Source organism: Bufo bufo, chromosome 1 (assembly GCF_905171765.1).
Source record: "Bufo bufo chromosome 1, aBufBuf1.1, whole genome shotgun sequence".
Lineage (NCBI taxonomy): Eukaryota > Metazoa > Chordata > Amphibia > Anura > Bufonidae > Bufo > Bufo bufo.
In genome coordinates, this window is record NC_053389.1 from 288,923,803 (window position 1) to 288,944,436 (window position 20,634).

Genomic DNA, 20,634 nt, shown 5'->3' on the forward strand with positions numbered 1-20,634 from the left:
CTTACTATATACATGTACACATAAAAAATGTTAAAACACCAGGTTAATAAACTTTTACCTTGGTACTGTTAGTAAAAAGTAATAATATGTAAAAGTAAAATAAAGTTTTAAAGGCCTCAGTCCATTCTATTTATCATTTACAGTATAACATTTGTGATTATGTCAACTTATCATGGAAGCCATATTCGTTGTCCCATATCTACTTTTGTGGTCCCTTGTTTTCTTTAGAGATAAGAACCTGATAGAGAGAGAGTGAGTTTGGCGCAACCAATCTCCTGGTCTTCGTGGCTGACGACAATTTTTATGCGGTAATTGCCTTTGGTGAACCAAGATGGAATAGACAGATTTGGAATTTCAAAGCTGGTGACAGGGAGATAGTAGAAACCCTTAAAAGTAAGGAGAAAACATAATTAGATGCTACATTATGGGTGGTGTCACACATAGCTTTTTGTGGCAGTTTTTGATTCAGGTTTTTGAACCAAAACCAGAAGTAGTTTAGAAGGGAATGGAAATCAATGAAAAAGGGAATACATATACTTATTAATTTCTGGCTTTGGCTCAAAAACACTGTATCAAAAACCATACATTCCAACTGTCCGGGATCCAGTGAGACAGTCCCAGATATCTTCGGCTGTCCTGTGTTCTCAGGACAGCTGATCTGTCCCAAAGTCAACTGTATTAGCACCCTGAGGACAGCTCCCTGCTCCACCATTTACCAGCCAGTGCTTTCCCCCGTAGCAGGCGCCATTCAGTGACATCATCGTGCCTGCTGAGCTGTGGAGGAGAGCGCAAAGGCCAAGGATCATTCCCCAGCCAGGGAATCAGACTGTGCACTCCTGCTCAGCTCAGCAGGCGTGATGATGTCACTTCATCGCACCTGCTGCTGGGGAGAATAGGATGTGCTCTGTTCATCGGAGGAACAGGCCTAGGTGAGCATAACTTTATTTTATTAACACTAAGGGGGCATCCTACTGTGAAGAGGTACTAATGGGCCATAACTGGGAGCACTAAGGGGACATTTTAACAGTGTGGGGCACTAATGGGGCATAACTGTGGGGGCACTAAGGGGACATTTTAACTATGTGGAGGCAGTAAGGGTGCATAACTACTGTGTGGGGACATAGCTACTGTGTGGTGGAATTAAGGTCCCCACACAGTAGTCTTTGTTGCCCATAGGAACCAATCACAACACAGCTTTCATATTATAATTTGTTCTTGATAAAATGAAAGCTATGCTATGATTGGTGCCGCTGGGCAACAATAAGAATCTTATTTTTTTTTTTTTGTTTTTTTTTTGTGGTCCAAGAAATTGCACCATATACTGTATCTTTATTAGGCCTCACGCAGGCAACCATATTTTGGGTTCGTGTTCAATCCGCATCTTTTGTGGATCGGACACAGACCCAAGAGAATTTCTCAGATAAAATATGGACAGCACATAGATGTCATCCGTGTGCTGTCCGCATCCATGTTGCTGTTCCTCAGATTATGGAACATGTCAATTCGTGTCCATTTTGCAGACAAGAAAAGGCAGTTCTAGTGAAGAGTTAGGAAACTGTGGTATCTGAAAAACGGATACGGTTGTGTACATGAGGCCTAAGGATTAGAGCTCTTTCTGTTACAGAGCTCCTAATATCCTGCTTACCGATAGATAGATGTTCCAGTGTAATTCCAGCCTTACATGTATATATGTAAATAGCTGACATATAGTTTAATGTATAAGGGGCATATAGCAGCTGCCGGTACTCACCTCGTGAAAGGGACAGTGACACGGTAGTCCATAAGTGTGCAGAGGTTCTGGACATGGCTGCCCCGGCAGAATTAACTGATCCAAAAGGTCACAAAAATCATCATAGTTGCAGCTTCCTAAATTATCCAAGCAGGGAATCTTCAACCACTCGCCCATCACTTTTTTCTCTGCTGTAACTTGTATCTATGGGAAGCAAAAGAATAAAAAAAATAAGCATTTATGTACCCATCTGACATACCGTTATGGGGTCATGTGGGTGTCACTGTTAGGGCTCATGCACACGGCTGTTGGCTGTTTTGCAGTCTGCAAATTGCAGATCTGCAAAACACGGATACTGGCCACGAGAGTTCCACATTTTGTGGAACAGAAGGGCTGGCCCCTAATAGAATAGTCCTATCCTTGTCTGTAATCCCAACAATAATAAGACATGTCCTGTTTCTTTTGCGGAACGGCCATGCGGATATACGAACGGGGAAAAAAATAAAAAAGTTCCGTTATTGTGATCCTGCAGTTATGGCAATCCTTTAGTGGACTTCGCGCAACAACTTCATAAATTAATTTGTACTGTAAAAAAACATTTCCAGAACTCGGGTTCGGTCCCAAGGAGCCACTTCAGCTCATCTGAGCGAATAAATTCTAATACTGTACGGAGCACCTGCTCCGTACAGTATTAGATCGAAGTTTTATACGAATCGACTTCAGATCTTTCATCCGAAGTCGAATCGCTCATCCCTAATAATAACATTACTGATCAAAAGTGGTGATTTGTTTCACCTCATATATCAAAAGGCACATGACACTTTTAAAATGTGACTTTTTTAAATATAAACTTGATTATCCGCCTATTTCTCTCAATTTGCGACATTTTAATGCCAATAGCACTAAAATGCGATTTTTTAAAAAAAAACTTAAATGCACTATTTCAGCCACTCCTGCCCAGGCCACACTTGTGGCTTTTGAAGCATATTTGCGACATTCCCACTGGTAAACTGTAACTTTTGTCTCAGACTCAGGACATTTTTGTCATTGTTTTGTTTTTGTTGAATGACAATTTACTGACAAAACCCTGCTGTTTAGCTCATTTATATCATCCTGTTTTAATACTTACCTGTCACTCGTTCCCACGACGAGTTGGTTTTTCTTTTCATAGATGCAACTTTTTCACAAAAAGTCACATCTTTATGCCATAAATGCGACTTTTTACGCAAAACACCACCACATAAGCTGGCTTAATTGTCCGCAACAATTTGACTCATTTCTGCCCATAAGACAATGATAATTGAGGCGTAATGTGCGCCAATTTGATAGCCCCGCCCACTTTGACATTTAGAACTAATTTCTCGAGTGATGCATTCTTTATGGTGAAAATTGTGTAGAAAACAGTTGATATATTTGGTGCAAATCAAATCGCCATTCTTTTTGGCGCATTATACACCATAATTCTGGCGCAACAAGCTTATTAAATGACCCCCATTTTCTGCTAAGGAGACAGAGTTTGATAGTAAGAAAATATATAGAGTGTTAAAGGGGTTATCCCACAAAATGTATTTCTGTGCTTCATAGAAGTATATAGCTATACTCTCTGTAGAGATTGTGGGGGCATTACACCCCATATGTATCTGCAACGGGCCGCCTTCCCCCAGGGCCCTCTATACCGTAAGTCCAGGTTTAGAAATGCTGAGTGGTGTAGTGCGGCCTAAATGTCTCTTTATGTGTGTCACAGTGCTCCTACCTGGATACCGCTAGACCCCAGGCTTTGGCTCCGAAGCAATAAAATAGGGGAATAATTGAGGGATTTGGAAGAATAACTTGAATCGAGACCTTGAGATGAAGATCAACAGCAGCTTTACTTGAATAAACGTTTCTCCAAACAGGCTTTGTCTTGGTTTCAGCAGGCTTTAGCAAGAACTGGCAGGCAAACTGTACTCTGCTGTACTAACAAGCATCTTTGCTTTCTTCTTGATGCTGCACTTTCTCTCTGTACTTTGACTCTAGGTTATGCCAGGGAACTTTTCTCCTGGCTCCTGAGGCTTTAAGCTTTGTCCTCCATGGCCAGCAGAGCTTAAGGTGCTCTGGCTGGCATGGGCACGTCCAGCAGAGACGTGCCCATGCATACCCTTCCCCTAGTTGGGGGTAAACTAGACTGGAACTAACTGGTCCCCACCCTTCCTGCAGGAAGCCGGGCTAGCCCTAGGACTAAAGCTCCATTCTACCTACATACAGCTCTGCCGTGTTTGCTGCCACCTGCTGGTGAACCAGGCACATTACATGAACATAACAGTTACATAAAGATATTAGGAATGCACATTGTGGAGGACCTGAACAAAATACATAAGATGACGTTGTATTAGCCCATTAGAGATAGTAGCAGGGTGCAGGAGTGGTAACACCACTCTGGGGTGTTACATATCTCTGGGGCCATATAGGAGGAACTCATTTTCTATATGCAGGGGAGGAACAAGAGCTAATTACAATGCATGTTGGGAGATGCAGGTGCTTGATGAGCTACTATCCACCACAAAAAGAAAAAAAATGCTTCCAGATATGTGTGTAAAAAAGAGTTTTCAATTTGTGGGATAACCCGTTTATGCAGTTCCCAGATCTAAGGCCTCATGCACACGAACGTATTTTCATTCCGTGTTCGTTCCGGGTTTTTTGCGGACCGTATACGGAACCATTCATTTCAATGGTTCCACAAAAAAAACGGAAGGTACTCCATGTGCATTCCATTTCCGTATTTCCGTTCCGCAAAAAAATAGAACATGTCCTATTATTGTCCGCATTACGGACAAGGATAGGACTGTTCTATTAGGGGCCAGTTTTTCAGTTCCGCAAAATACGGAATGCACATGGATGTCATCCATATTTTTTGCGGATCCATCTTTTGCGGACCGCAAAATACATACGGTCGTGTGCATGAGGCCTAATAATGAGAAAAACTGCAAATCCAGCACAGCCACTACTAAATGTACAGTTAATGGGTATACGATCATCAGTATCTGATAATTGGGGATCCGACCCCAGCCAGGGTTACCAATCATAATTTTTCTTTTTTCTAGACAAGTTATCCCAAAATCACGGTCACACATTTTTTATGGACAAATTGGAAAACCGCAATGAACAATAAAGATTATAAGGAATACATGTCTATAGCTCAATAGACTGATAATAATTCATTACCAGCCTTTAATGTGAGCGGTAAAATGATTATAATTACCACCAAAATAATCTAGTCAAGTACCACCAGCCTCCCAAAAATCACGGACACATCTATTTTTTTTCACGGACACAGGAAAAAAGTCACCTATTTTTACAGACTGACCAGAAATTTCTGGACGGTTGGCAACCCTGACCCCAGCACCTCCATTGATCAGCGGTTTGAAGAGGCCTCGGTCCTCAGGCCTGTTATGTCGCCTCGATCAGTTACATAGCCATTCTGCAGCTCAGTCCTATTCAGGTGACAAGCCTGGCCACTATGCAATGTACGGTGTTGTGCTCGGTATACTGTACACCGGCCACGGTGCTTGTCCGAGCGCTGCAGTCTCCTCATACAGTGGACTTTCAGGTGTGCCAGAGTCAGACACATATAAGATATTTATGAACCCCGTCCACAGCATCTTCCCCTGTCTCGGGCTGTGGAGTGACATGCCCATCCATAGACCAGACCATAAACTGGTATTCAGACCGAGGGACGTGACATCAGTGGATGCAGGATTTTCGAAGAGAGGAGCGTCATGTTACTGGGTTCCAGAGCGGCCGATCCACTCAACTTCGAGACCATAAGTACATTGGAAAGTCTATTCTGCAGCCTAGTTATGGCTAAATAAATTAGTTTGATGGGTCCCGGAATATAGTTTTTAGGGCTCATGCACACAGCCATAGCCGTTTTTGCGGTCCACAACACAAACACCAGCCGAGAGCCTGCCGCCATTTTTTTTTCTCCTTGTCCTATCCTTCGCCAAATGGACAAGAATAGGACATGTTCAATATTTTTGTGGGGCCGCGAAACGGACATACAGAGGCGGACAGCACACAGTGTGCGGTCTGCATCTTTTGCAGCCCCACTAAAGCAAATGGGTCCTCATCCGATCCTATGCTGGCAAAAACTACAGCCGTGAGCATGAGCCCTAAGATGGGGATTCATAGCCCAGGTATTAACCCAGTATGCCTTCCAAGTGCCCTATACAGATACAGTATATGGAGGTCATAGAGGGGTGCCTCCAGTTTGAATTACCATCTATGAGAGCAGAGAGCAGTGGACTCAATGGGGGAAATTCATCAAAACTGGTGTAAAGGAAAACTGGCTTAGTTGCCCATAGCAACCAATCAGATTCCACATTTCATTTTTCAGAGCTGTTTTGAAAAATGAAAGGTAGAATCTGATTGGTTGCTATGGGCAACTAAGCCAGTTTTCCTTCACACCAGTTTTGATAAATCTCCTTCATTATGACCAAATATTAGATACTCATAGTTGCCAACAATCTGGAATTTACAGGGATTGGCCCTAATTTTCAGAGCCAATCTCAGCAAATTCAGGCTGTCCTGGGCAGAAAATAGGTGGGGCTTATGCAGAGCGCTTGCCTGCTCCTGGGTAAGGGCTTAACCCCTTAAGGACTCGGCCCTATTTCACCTTACGGACTTGGCCATTTTTTGCAAATCTGACCAGTGTCACTTTAAGTGCTGATAACTTTAAAACGCTTTGACTTATCCAGGCCATTTTGAGACTGTTTTTTCGTCACATATTGTACTTCATGACACTGGTAAAATGAAGTAAAAAAAAATCATTTATTTATTAAAAAAATACCAAATTTACCAAAAATTTGTAAAAAATTGCAAATTTCCAAGTTTCAATTTCTCTACTTCTATAATACATAGTAATACCTCCAAAAATAGTTATTACTTTACATTCCCCATATGTCTACTTCATGTTTGGATCATTTTGGGAATGATATTTTATTTTTTGGGGATGTTACAAGGCTTAGAAGTTTAGAAACAAATCTTGAAATTTTTCAGAAAGTTTCAAAAACCCAATTTTTAGGGACCAGTTCAGGTCTGAAGTCACTTTGCGAGGCTTACATAATAGAAACCACCCAAAAATGACCCCATTCTATAAACTAACCCCCTCAAGGTATTCAAAACAGATTTTACAAACTTTGTTAACCCTTTAGGTGTTCCACAAGAATTAATGGAAAATAGAGATACAATTTCAAAATTTCACTTTTTTGGCAGATTTTCCATTTTAATAATTTTTTTCCAGTTACAAAGCAAGGGTTAACAGCCAAACCAAACTCAATATTTATGGCCCTGATTCTGTAGTTTACAGAAACACCCCATATGTGGTCGTAAACAGATGTACCGGCACACGGCAGGGCGCAGAAGGAAAGGAATGCCATACGGTTTTTGGAAGGCAGATTTTGCTGGACTGTTTTTTTTTTACACCATGTCCCATTTGAAGCCCCCCTGATGCACCCCTAGAGTAGAAACTCCAAAAAAGTAGCCCCATTTTAGAAACTACGGGATAGGGTGACAGTATTGTTGGTACTAGTTTAGGGTACATATGTTTTTTGGCTGCTCTATATTACACTTTTTGTGAGGCAAGATAACAAGAAATAGCTGTTTTGGCACCGTTTTTATTTTTTTGTTATTTACAACATTCATCTGACAGGTTAGATCATGTGATATTTTTATAGACCAGGTTGTCACGGATGCGGCGATACCTAATATGTATACTTTTTTTTATTTATGTAAGTTTTACACAATGATTTCATTTTTGAAGCAAAACTTTGTGTTTCCATAGTCTGAGAGCCATAATTTTTTCTGTTTTTGGGCGATTACCTTGGGTAGGGTATGATTTTTGCGGGATGAGATGATGGTTTTATTGGCACTATTTTGGGTGCGTATGACTTTTTGATCGCTTGCTATTACACTTTTTGTGATGTAAGGTGACAAAAAATGGTTTATTTAGCACAGTTTTTATTTTTTATTTTTTAGGGTGTTCATCTGAGGGGTTAGGTCATGTGATATGTTTATAGAGCCGGTCGATACGGACGCGGCGATACCTAATATGTATACTTTTTTTACCCCCCTATTTTTTACCATTTTTTTTTACTTTATTTGGGGAAAATGACGTTTTTGTTTATTTTTACTTGAAACTTTTAATTTTTGGGGGGGAAAACTTTATTTTGTCAACTTTTTTTTCACTTTATTTTTTGTCCCACTTTGGTACTTGAACTTTTGGGGGTCTAATCCTTTACAATAATTCCAATACTTCTGTATTGGAATGCATTGGCTGTATGAGTAATACTGTGTGTATTACTCATACAGCTTCCGGCCTGTGAGATCCAGGGGGCTGGATATCACAGGCTCTTCACCGGAAGGCAGCGCGATGCCTTTCTTAGACATCGCGCTGCCTTCCATGCCATCGGGTCCCCCCCACAGCCGCATGGGGACCCAATGGCACCGCCGACCACCTCCGCCGCACCAGGCAAAAGCCGCAAACCGCTGGTCTGAATTGACCTGCGGTTTGCGGCGATCGCCGATAAGGGGGGTCATATGACCCCCCCCCCGGCATTGTGACAGGATGCCCGCTGAATGATTTCAGCGGGCATCCTGTCACAATTAACCCCCGCCGCGCCGCAATCTACTTTTAAACTTAGGACGTACCGGTACGTCCTGAGTCCTTAAGGACTCGGCAAACGTGGCGAACCGGTACGTCCTAAGTCCCTAAGGGGTTAAAGGGGTTGTCCTTCATGAGTAGCAAGTAGTTGTAATTACACCACGCCGCTGTTCCACAGGGGATAACACATAGTGAAATGAGCGCCGCCTCCTCTTCAAACAGCTGATCGGTGGGGGTGCAGGGTGTTGGACCCTCGCTGATCTGATATTGATGACCTATCCTGACAATAGGTCATCAATATATATGGCAAGACAATCCCTTTTAAATGCCTTATTTTATTTGAATAGATGCAGTGTAATACATTTTCTCTGAAAGGCCCACAGTTTTACCCTGACCACTGATGGTAAATCTAAAAAAAAAATGCTCTATCTATGACTGCAATGTGTGAACACAGACTAATAAGATACAGCATGATTTACACTGTCATTGTGCCTCCACAGGACTGGGGGCTTCTAGGTCCCCTGGGATTAAAGAGGACCTTTCACCGCTAAAAAGGGCAACCCAATAGGTCCAAAAGATCCCCGCTGGATGTCCAGATATGTAGGATCCCGTCCAGAAGTGGTTCTTCAAATAAATGGAGTTCCCTTTGCAGCTTTATTAGACACCGGGTCTCAAGTCACAGTCAGCATTTGAGAAATACTGGGATCAGAGCCAGTTAACACAACCCCCAGAATACTGGCTGAGTCTTTTAGCCAGCAATGGCAAACCCGTGCCAGTGCATGGGTACTGGGAGCCAACTCTCCTAGTAGGAGGAAATACACTACCCCAGCAAGGTATCATTGTTGTGCAGGTCAAGGAAGATCATAACCCTCCAGTAGTCCTAGGGATAAACGTCCTTAGGAATTGTTATGCTGAAATGCTTAAAGCTTTACACAAATCTATGCCTACCGCCGCACCTGCCTCCAAAAAGGCGATACAACAGACTATCCGTGTATTAAGTGCGCAACAGAAATTTGCCAATAAGGAAGGAGAGATTTGCTGTACCCGCATCCAAGGTAACCAACCAATAATCCTTAAACCAAATACAGAAACACTCCTCTGGTGCCGAGTTGCTCTTGGGATCCAAGGCCAAGACTACCAGGCCCTGGTAGAATCCATCACTCTAGAAGACCATCCTTTAGCCTGAGCTGCAAGAAGCCTAGTGACTGTATCTCAAGGTAAAGTGCCTATTCGTCTTCTGAATTTAAGTGATCACAGTATAAACTTTGAACAAGCACTACCCTGTGGCTCAACTACTTCAAGTCACTTTCCAAGATGTTCTCAGCGTGCCTGCAGCCATTACTGAACACTCTGCTCAGAAACTACATCCACAAAAATATCCTTCAGATACATTATGGTGGAAAGAACTCAAAGTGGGGATATCTCTACCCCTGAGGACCAAATTGAAGGAATCTCCAAAGTTGTGCAAGAGCATCATCAGGCCTTCAGTAAACACCCTACAGATTATGGTAAAGTTAGTGTAATCAAGCACACCATCTCTACCGGTTCACATCCTCCAATCAAGGAGAGGTATCGGCCTATACCACAGACAATGTACCAATCTGTGAAACAAATGATCCAAGAAATGAAAGATTCAAACATCATCCGAGACAGCCATAGTCCATGGGCTGCACCTCTAGTCCTTGTCCGAAAGAAAGATGGTAACATTCGATTCTGCATGGACTATAGGAAAATTAACCAAATCACCCACAAGGATGCCTATCCTTTACCAAGAATCGAGGAATCTCTGACAGCATTAGGGTCCTCAGCTTACTTCTCTACCCTGGACTTAACTACTGGGTACTGGCAGGTACCTGTGGCCCCTGAAGACCGTGAAAAAAACAGCATTTACTACCCCTATGGGCCTATTTGAATTTAATTACATGCCTTTTGGACTCTGCAATGCCCCTGGAACTTTCCAAAGACTAATGGAGAGATGCTTAGGCCACAAAAACTTTGAAACTGTCCTGCTATACCTGGATGACGTAATCATCTATTCAAAATCCTATAAGGATCACTTAAAACATCTTGCAGAAGTCTTCCAAGTCCTCATCAAGCATGGACTCAAGATCAAGCCATCTAAGTGCTATCTATTAAAGTCCAAAGTCAAATACCTGGGACATGTAGTCAGTGTGGAAGGCGTCAAGACAGATCCAGAAAAGATAGCGGCAGTCCGGAATTGGCCTACTCCTACTACAGTAAAAGAGGTGAGAAGTTTTCTTAGTTTCGCAGGATACTACCGACGTTTCATCCCTCACTTCGCTCAGATTGCTGAACCGATACAAGTGCTCCTGAGAAGACATCCCAGATATCTGTTGAATGGAATGAAGAAAGGGAAATCGCTTTTCAACTCCTGAATAAGAAGTTGACAGAACTACCTATCTTGGGCTATCCGGATTATCAACAGCTATTCCATCTCTACACTGATGCCAGTCAGAGGGGCCTGGGAGCTGCCCTGTCTCAAGTGCAAGAAGGTAAAGAAAGAGTAATTGCTTATGCTAGCAGATCTCTTAGAGGCGCTGATAAAAATTACCAAAATTACAGTTCCTTCAAGTTAGAGTTCCTAGCACTTGTTTGGGCTGTCACTGAAAATTTTAAGACTACCTCGCAGCAACCCCATTTGTGGCCTATACTGATAATAACCCACTGGCGCATCTCAACACAGCCAAGTTAGGAGCCTTAGAACAAAGATGGGCCTCACGTCTTGACAATTATGACTTCACCGTCAAGTACAGAACAGGCAAGTCAAATGAAAATGCGGATGCCTTATCTTGCCTGCCCACCAAAGAAGACCCTACTGAACCGATAGATGTATGGGAAGAAGTGGAGATGCCTGCTTTTTACTGACAATTTGCCCAACAAGATGTCATCACCGCCAAAGGTAAAGAAGCTTTCCAATTCCAACAACAGGTAGATCCAAACTCCCGAGTTGAAAAAGAAGGTTGGATCAAGTTGCAATCAGAAAGCAGAGTCTTAGGGGACTTTCAAGACTTCATCACCAGTGGAAGAACCCCAGAACGAATCCGCCGGAGAAATGCAGATCCAGAGTTACTTAAACTATGGAGACATCGAAAACAACTCTTCCTGTGCAAGGGCTTGATGTTAAGAAGAACTCTGGATCCAATTACCAATGATCGGCTGTACCAAATCCTGATACCCCGCCGAGATGCCAGAATCGTTCTCGAAATGTACCATGATAAGTCAGGACACTTTGGGGTACAAAAGACTGAGGCTACTATCCCCTGCAGATTTTATTGGATTGGAATGAGAGGAGATATTGAGAGTTGGTGTCGAGAATGTTCTACTTGTGCCCTTGGGAGAAATGAAAGACATGACCAAAGAGCACCATTACATTCCATGGTGAGCAGGACTCCTCTAGAAATAGTGGCCATTGACCATGTAAAGTTAGAACCAAGTCGCTCAGGGTATACCTACGCCATGACGATAATTGATCACTACACCAAATTTGTAGTAGCTGTATCTGTTAAAGACTTGACGGCCAAAACCACCACCAATGTTTTCTAGAGAAACTTCCTGTTGCCCTATGGATGCCCTGAAAAGATTTTTACGGATCAAGGATCCGCCTTTGAGTCCCAGTTGTTCCGTGAACTGTGTTCACTTCACAATTATCAGAAGATCAGAACAACAGCTGACCATCCTCAAGGTAACGGACTTTGAAAAAAGATGAATCAAACCTTAATTGGAATGTTGAGGGCTGTATCACCTGCTAAGAGAACTGAGTGACCAACTTTACTACCTCAATTGATGTATACTTACAACAATACCATCCATTGTTCTACTGGATATACTCCATATTATCTCATGTTTGGCCGCCAAGGAAAGTTGCCTGCAGATCCCACCCTGGATGTGCAAGTTCCAGATTCAATTAATCCTCTACCCCAAACTGATTGGGGGAGTGAACATCAGAAACGCCTAGCCGATGCCCAGGAGATTGTCCAAATCCGCATGGCAAATGCACGCAACAAACAACAGAATGACTATAACCAGTCTGCTAAAGCAGAACCTTTAGAAATTGGTAACCAAGTGTGGCTAAGAAATAACCATCGCACTAGCAAGCTGGATAGCAAATGGGAAAGAGAACCCTACCTTATTACAGCTATTCCTAATGGTGAGAATGATGTCTATGAAATCACTAAGGAAAATATAGCACCACAAATAGTGCATCGCAACCGCCTTAAGTAGTGTCAAAAAAGAGCTGTTCAAGAGGAAGTTCCATCCACTGTACAAGTGCCTGAAAAACCAGCTGAACCAGAAGGACAAATGCAGACCATGGAGAAATTATTCCTGGAATCAGATCCTCTACAGTGGTTCCTTATGCCGTAGCTTAATATTCCTGTACCTGCAAAGGTAAATACAGTTCCACTTCAGCCAGACGAACTACCTCATGGACGATCCTCAGAAAACCCTGAAGTAACCAGTTCTCTTGAACCAACGTCTATGGAGTCTCTACCACTTCGGAGATCCGACCGGACTACTAAGGGGTAACCGCCTGCTCTTTACAGAGACTTTCTGCAACCGCGGCCGAGAAGAAGACTTCCCGCCCTGCCTTTTTCACAGTAGTACCCTTTTCTACAATTTGAAGCTACAGAACAGGGAGAGAGACTTATTACTTTGATTGTTTTGCCTTACCCAAAGGACTCTCTACAAACCTGATTCTACTTGTTTCTTGCAACGTTTAAGCCTTGTGCCCGGAGATAGACTTTAACGTACCTGAGCCTCCGTGATTTTCCTCTATTGACATTTTGCTCAGGGAACGGACTCATGCCCTGTGAGCCTCCTGTAAGGATTATTGTTGATTTTATTACGGACTATCCTGGTTTTCATTGTTCGCTGTGCCAGGTCAGCGCCCCAGTTCACCAGTCTTGGAAGAGAACGACGGCCCCTTGTCACCAAGATATACTAAAGTGTATTTTCATAATGTGAATTTTCATGATACTTGTTATTTATACCTGTATGCTTGTTTGCATGCCTGCCTCTTTTGTGTCTTTCAGGGGACTTCGTCCAGAATGTGTCAAGGCCGACACATATTAAACAAAGGGAGCATGCAGCGTCCCACTAGCCTATGTGGGAACTGCAAAAGCTTTTTGTTATCATGCTGTATTATGGTATCCTGTGATATTCCTATCTACCAGGCTGTCAGGTGCACTACATACATACACCACTAGATGGGGGTAGCACCACAGTATAAATAGTGTAGTTCAGGCCTAGTTAGGGAGTTAAGTCAGTTGAGAGGAGAAGTGGGAAGTGAAGGAGTGAGAGTGCAGCTGTAGCTGTGTTAAATGCAAGGCAATTCAAGAGAATATTTTTGAATATTTCAAGAGTGGAGATAAACACAAAGGCCATTTATTCAGGCTTCAAGGACCTTTGGATTCAAGGTGAAGGACTTACTAGCTTCAGGCAGCCTCACCATTAAAAAGCTGGAGAAACAGAACCAGATTAAGGAACTGAATATCAGTGAGTACCTAACTAACTACCCTAGCCTGACACAGTATCATCAGCACAGTCTGTTACTAGGATTTATCGCATCCTACTTGCATGTCTATCAGAGACTGTCTTATTGCTGGATGTAAACTGTTATCAAGAACCTGGTTATAGTAAAGTTTACCGTTGGATTTAATCCTGCCTCATTACTCTAACTCCACACCACTACCACTCTCAACATTTTGCACCACCAAGGTGCTGGCGTCACGACGAAACCTAAACCAGGGGCCCAGCCGCACAAACACTCAGCAACCATTCATCATCAAGGCCGGTGTCCCCTGTAACAGAGTGTGCCCCGGAGTATCCAGTGCTGTTCTCCTCTTCACTGCACTTAGCGACTGCTAAACTGTGAGTAACCGATGAACTGTTTGTACACTTTGGCACACCGTGAACCTCACGTGTTCTACCCCTGTGGACTGGCACGTTGCAATAACCCAAAAATATATTGGGGAACAATTACACTGTATGTACAGAGCAGTGGAATATCAGGTTATGAGCGCTGTCCTTGTTTTCTATTATATTATGCCCGTGGAACTGGCCATAGGATTACAGCTCGGTCCAAAGATCACAGTAATGACACTTGTTTATGGGGCATATGTCCTCACTATTATTCTCCGCTATCATGAAATGCCCTGATGAATGCGCTGAGGATTGCAGGTTACACAGGGTTACATTTACAGTGACTAGTATACTAACAGCAGGGGGTGCAGATGTAACCACCTCCCTCTGCAATGCCTGGGGGTCCTAGAGTTATAAGTGATCACATTGTGAGTCATGTGGTGCAGTGTACTGTTTTTTTTAGAACAGCCTGTAGTGTCCGGAAAATTATCAGCATAGATACGAATGCAGATGTAGCAGAGCTGAATCTGTTATTTAAAGTTTTTTTTATACTTTTACTGTATGTCAAATAGACACGCTATGTATAACAGTCATCTTACCCACTATAACAGGTCCCAGGATCCCTTATTTATACCACAAACGGGGCTCCTAGAAGTCAGACCCCCTCCCCATAACATATTCAAGTCATATTTACGTTGTGATTGTACATCATAGTTACATGATAATATAGGCTTCAAAGGGTTGTCCTGGATTTTGACATTGATGGCTTATCTTCAGTCAGGACAGGCTACGAATAGCAGAATGGTGGGGGTCCGAGAACACCACTCTGACAACCCACTGTTTCCGATGGCGGAAGTGGCAGCGCTGTCACTTCAATAAGAGCAGCACTGCAGTTCCAGTTCACTACACAGTGCATAGAACTGTTTAGTTCCAGCTTCCATCAGGAGTGCGGGGTGTTGGACCCCACTGATCTGATACTGATGGCCTATCCTAAGCATAGGCCATCAATATAAAAATCTGGACAACCCCTTTAAGGTGCCCATACACATAAGAGTAAAGTTGACCGATTTTAGGATAACCAGCTGATCATCTTAAAGGGAATCTGTCACCTGCTTTTACCATTTTAAGCTGGCACCATCGCTATGTTCACTAAAGTACCTTATTTCCAGCAGTCTTCTTTTTACTTTATTTCGTTTTGTCCTTTTGATATAAAAGCGCTTTTTATGTTATGCTTATGTTATGCTAATGAGGCTCCAAGGTGCCCAGAGGGGTGTTTTTTTTCCTGAAATAACCTCCCACAGCCCGGCAAACTGTTCCGCCCCTCCCCACGTCATAGTCTACCTTCTAGAAATGCCCCGTCCTTCTTTCTGTCGGCGGCCAGAAATCTTGCGCAGGCGCAGTACCGCCTGCGGCCTGCGCCTGCACGATCATCAACCTCCTGAGGGCAACAGCCTCAAAAGTCTCACTGGGCTCGGCGCATGCCCAGTGATGTAACCTGAGCGCTGTTGCCCTGAGGAGGTTGATGATTGCGCAGGCGGTACTGCGCCTGCGCAAGTTTTCTGGCCGCCGACAGGAAGAAGGACGGGGCATTTCTATAAGGTAGACTATGACGTGGGGAGGGGGCGGAACCGTTTGCCGGGCTGTGGGAAGTTAGTTCAGGATCAGGAGGCGTTCTTGGGCACTGCAGGGGGACGTCACTGGGCACCGGAGAGGGAAAAAAACGCCCCTCTGGGCACCTTGGAGCCTCATTAGAATATCATAAAAAGGGCTTTTATATCAAAAGGACAAAACAAAATAAAGTAAAAAGAAGACTGCTGGAAATAAGGTACTTTAGTGAACATAGCGATGGTGCCAGCTTAAAATGGTAAAAGCAGGTGACAGATTCCCTTTAAGTGTATGGGATGTGCACACTATTGGGCATGCTGAATGTCAATGCCCGATCATTCTGTTTTCAAGGGATTTAACCTGCCCGCAGAGACGTCCCCTCTCCCTATTGAGAACAAACAATTCAGGTCTGTTGAGGCTAATGACCTCTCTTATCCCAGATAATAAAACTTAACTTTTATTTCTACTAAGTCTACTAAGATTCCTGAGTGAAATAAATGTGAGCACTACTAAGTTAAAACTTTCTGATGTCCTGTCAGTACTTCAGCAGTAATGTCTTAGCTAGCATGTGAGCCTGAGGTGCACATCCCATTCATTCACACACTATATTGCTGTATTCACAGACACATGTAGTATCGTACTCTCTATTTCGCCATGGAAAATTCCACATGCAGACACTAAATGTGTTAAAGACTTGCTATAGCAATCTTACTGGAAGCTGACACTGACAAAAATCTCAGAACCTAAAACATGAGACTGTCCCCCAACATGTTTCGCCAGCTAAGGCTCCATTCACACGTCCGCAAAATGTGTCCGCATCCGTTCCGCAATTTTGCAGAACGGGTGCGGACCCATTCATTTTCTATGGGGACGGAATGGATGCGGACAGCACACAGTGTGCTGTCTGCAGCCGCAATTGCGGAGCGCGGCCCCGATTTTGGGTCCGCAGCTCCGCAAAAAGATAGAGCATGTCCTATTCTTGTCCGCAGCTTGCGGACAAGAATAGGCATTTCTTTGGGGGTGACGGGCTGGTGTGTTGCGGACCCGCAATTTGCGGGTCCGCAACACACCACAGACGTGTGAATGTAGCCTAATCCGGCTTCATCAGGGGTAACGGACAGAATTGAATGAAACGCTGTTTGAGGACCTTAAAAAGGCAGTCACGTGATTGGAGGCGTGTTAGCAAGACCAATCACATTAGAGTGTACTGGTAGGTGAGAATCAGATAGATGCAAGTAGCCAATGAACGGCCTGTAAGTTGCCACTGGCATCATCCATGTGGGAGTGTTCAGATACGTCAGATGTGCACACGCCCCCTGCACCAAGCCTTACCTTACCAGACCATTATATCAGGGCTCTGCGACTGCGCAGGGACTTAGAATGTGGCTAGGGTGCCTCTCTCATAGTGGGCCTGCGTGTGTACTTAAGAAATAAAAAAAATAAAAAACAGTTCGGGCATCTAATAACGTTAGTGCGCCTGTGCGTGCACTTAGTCTGTGGGCAAGGAGCTGTCGCTTACTGTGCCTGCGCTTCGGCTACCGTAGGTAACGCCACTCTATGTGACAATTATCTTCCCAGATATCAGGCGAATGCGACTGCGCAGGCACTTAGTATATAGATAGGGTGCCTCTCTCATAATGCGCCTGCGTGTGCACTTTGACAAATTAACAAATCGCTCCACCTTGATGCGACTGCGCAGAAACTCAGAACAATCCGAACATATCCACTCATTAATGCGCCTGTGCTTGCACTTATTTTAACGGTGGATGCATACCCCTTACTGCGCCTGCCCTTACACTTGAAATTCAAGACTTGCCACTCTGCATCACTGCGCCTGCGTTTGCACTTGATTTTTGGTATCACTGGACACTGCTGCGCATGTGTGCGGACTAGAACTACCGCAAGTTACATTACATAGTAATGGTGATACTTTGCCAACGTCTCACACGAAGAATGGTGACATGTATGGCGCAGTGGGTGAGCACTGAGGTCTCACCACATCTGATGGTAAGTATACTACCCCATAACAGCTGTGAAAGCTGTGCACTAACTGGTATTTGAAGTTCTTACCTCTACGATACATGACACTCGGATTTCGCAACAGGGCCTCGCTCAGGTCACTATCAGTTTGTAAAACATGCCAGTGCTTTTGCAGGATTTGAAAAACCCTGCGATGTTGAACATCAAAAGTGCCAATGCACCTAATGATGGCTGTGGTATCAGTTTTTCTTGTGTCACTCAATAGGTCAGGACGGGGGGTATTTTTTGCTCTGTAGAAGGCTTTGTGTAAGAGCGAGGCCCTATTGCAAAAACAGAGTGTCACGTATCGTAGAGGTAAGAACTTTAAAGACCAGTTAGTGCACAGCTTTCACAGTAAGGACCCTCCCAAAACAATGTGGTTGAGATCCAATGTAGTAGGAATTCACCCGTGTGGTAGATGCAGCTTTTGTCCCTACATTAAGAAAACTAAAGATTTTATAAATCCATTGGACAATAAAAAAATCTGAGATCAGGCAATTTATTAATTGTCAAACGACAGGCATAGTGTATGTGGCCCAGTGTCCCTGTCGCAAACTGTATGTTGGCAAAACATCACAAGAATTTCGTAGACGGATCTGCCAGCATATAAGCAGCATTAGCACCAAGTCTGACACCCCTATATCTAGGCATGTAAGGACCTTCCACAAGGGAGACCCCGGTTGTTTAAGCTTCTGGGGCACGCAGAGGGAATTTGGATAGAATTCTCCTCCAAGAGGAAGCAAGATGGATTTACCGTCTTGATAGTCTCAGCCCAAAAGGCCTCAATGAAGGCTTTACTTTTTCTTCATTTTTAGAATAATTACCTGCACGGTTTTATTTTATATGATCAATATGTAGTTTGGTGAGCAGAAGTAAACGCTGTTATGGGGTAGTATACTTACCATCATATGTGGTGAGACCTTAGTGCTCACCCACTGCGCCATGCATGTCACCACTCTTGGTGTGAGACGTTGGCAAAGTATCACCATTACTATGTAATGTAACTTGCGGTAGTTCTAGTCCGCTATATAAGGCCTGTGGGAAAAAGGGTACACAACCCGCTATTGAAGTTAATCGCGTGCTGAGAACCTTCCTCCAGTCACTTGAAGAGGTTAAAGCGTACCTAGAAATAACTGTAGGTGCGCAACCATTAGGTAGTGAGCTCAGAAAAGGGCCCAGAACCTCCCTCACATTACTCCTCGGACAATTATATGAGAAAACAGTTAAGGAATGATTATACCTATCAGACTATACATTCCAATAGAATATTACAGTAAGATTCTTGTTCACATACCCACATCATACATAACACCACACCTGAACACTCACACCCAAATACCACAAGGCCGCATCAAACAGGATTATATAAGCCTGAGCCTATAAACATAATGGCACTTCTTCTAGTGCAGATCAGCCTTGTTCTGCTGCAAGCTGTCTCTCATGTCGATCCGTCCATCTTGCTGCCTCTTTCGGATCCTCGAAAAAATGTGTGGCTCCCAATGCGGCTACCCGTAGCTTGGCCGGATACATCATGGAATAAGACACGCCATGTGCTCGCAAACGCCTCTTCACATCTGTAAATCTGGCCCTTCGCTTCTGGGCCTCTTGCGAATAATCCGGGAAGAGTGCTACTTTATGACCATCAACAGACAGATCCGGTTTATCCCGCGCTTTTCTTAAAATAATGTCCCGGTCTCTGAAGTATAGGATCTTGATCAGGACTGTTCTGGGTGGGGCACCCGGCGGTAAAGGGCGCGTAGGGACCCTGTGGGCCCTTTCCACGGCAAATAAGGGAGTTAATACATCTGCGCCAAAGTTCTCCCGTAACCAGGATTCAAAAAATTCTGACGGATTCCCGCCTTCCACTTTCTCTAGTGCTCCCACCACCCGTACATTATTTCTGCGAGATTGGTTTTCGAGATCATCCTGCTTTGCGGCAATAATGTCCAATCTCATTGAGTAATCCCTCACATTATTAGTCAGAGGTGTCATGGCGTCCTCCATTTCTCCCATCCGACCCTCCAGAGCTGTCGTGCGGTCAGCCAGCTTTCTCATATCGTGCCTCACTATTGAGACATCCTCCTTAATGGCCCCCACTTGCATGGTAAGGGTGTTCAATGACTTGCCACATTTAGCTATGGCTTGCATGACATCTTTTAAAGTCGGCTCCTCTGCATCAGAATCTAGCGTTCCTGAGGGCAAACATTCGTGTGCATCGGCTAGCGCGCCAAAACGATTTGAACAAGCCGCCGGAGTATTATCCGGATCAGGCCCTTCAGCATCAGAGTCTGCATCAGACATGTCTTCAGTAACCCTTGATTTTCTAGGAGTACCTTTCCCAGATGCAGCCGTCCATAATCGGGCATATTTCACTAACTTGGCCGCCACTTCTTTCTGGAGTTCCGTGACGCGGCCTGAGCGCCCTGGAGTGCCGCCGGCGCCATCTTGGTTCTCCTTCTCCGGCCTTCGCTGCTCCTTTCTACGGGTCATGCTGACCTGTTACGGTCTCCCCAGCAATCCAGGGGGGTTCTCTGATGTCCGTCCGACCAGGTATAGGTAGGAGAAGTTCAACTTCAGGAGTCTAACAGGATAAATTAGCCGAGGTAGCGGAGGAGCTCTGCACCACACGTCCGCTCACATACTCCGCCAAGGCCACGCCCCCGGGGGCTGGACTCTCATAGTTTCAGGCACTTGGTTGGTTCGGAGAGGCGTCCATCAGTTGGTGTCTCCGAGCTGGTGTTCTACGGCTGGAGGCAAGATGGAA

General features: G+C 44.2%; 1 protein-coding gene across 1 annotated transcript in view; it reads right to left on the reverse strand.

Moving 5' to 3' along the window:
* Positions 1-20,634, reverse strand: part of GM2A (GM2 ganglioside activator) — a 32,402-nt gene continuing 11,768 nt past the window's right edge. Inside the window, exons 3-4 of the mRNA XM_040440340.1 lie at positions 1,751-1,933; positions 1-386 (exon numbers count right to left, since the gene is read on the reverse strand). Coding sequence (XP_040296274.1) covers positions 225-386; positions 1,751-1,933 — 345 coding nt within the window. The 3' untranslated portion in view covers positions 1-224. The remainder of the gene's footprint in view (positions 387-1,750; positions 1,934-20,634) is intronic.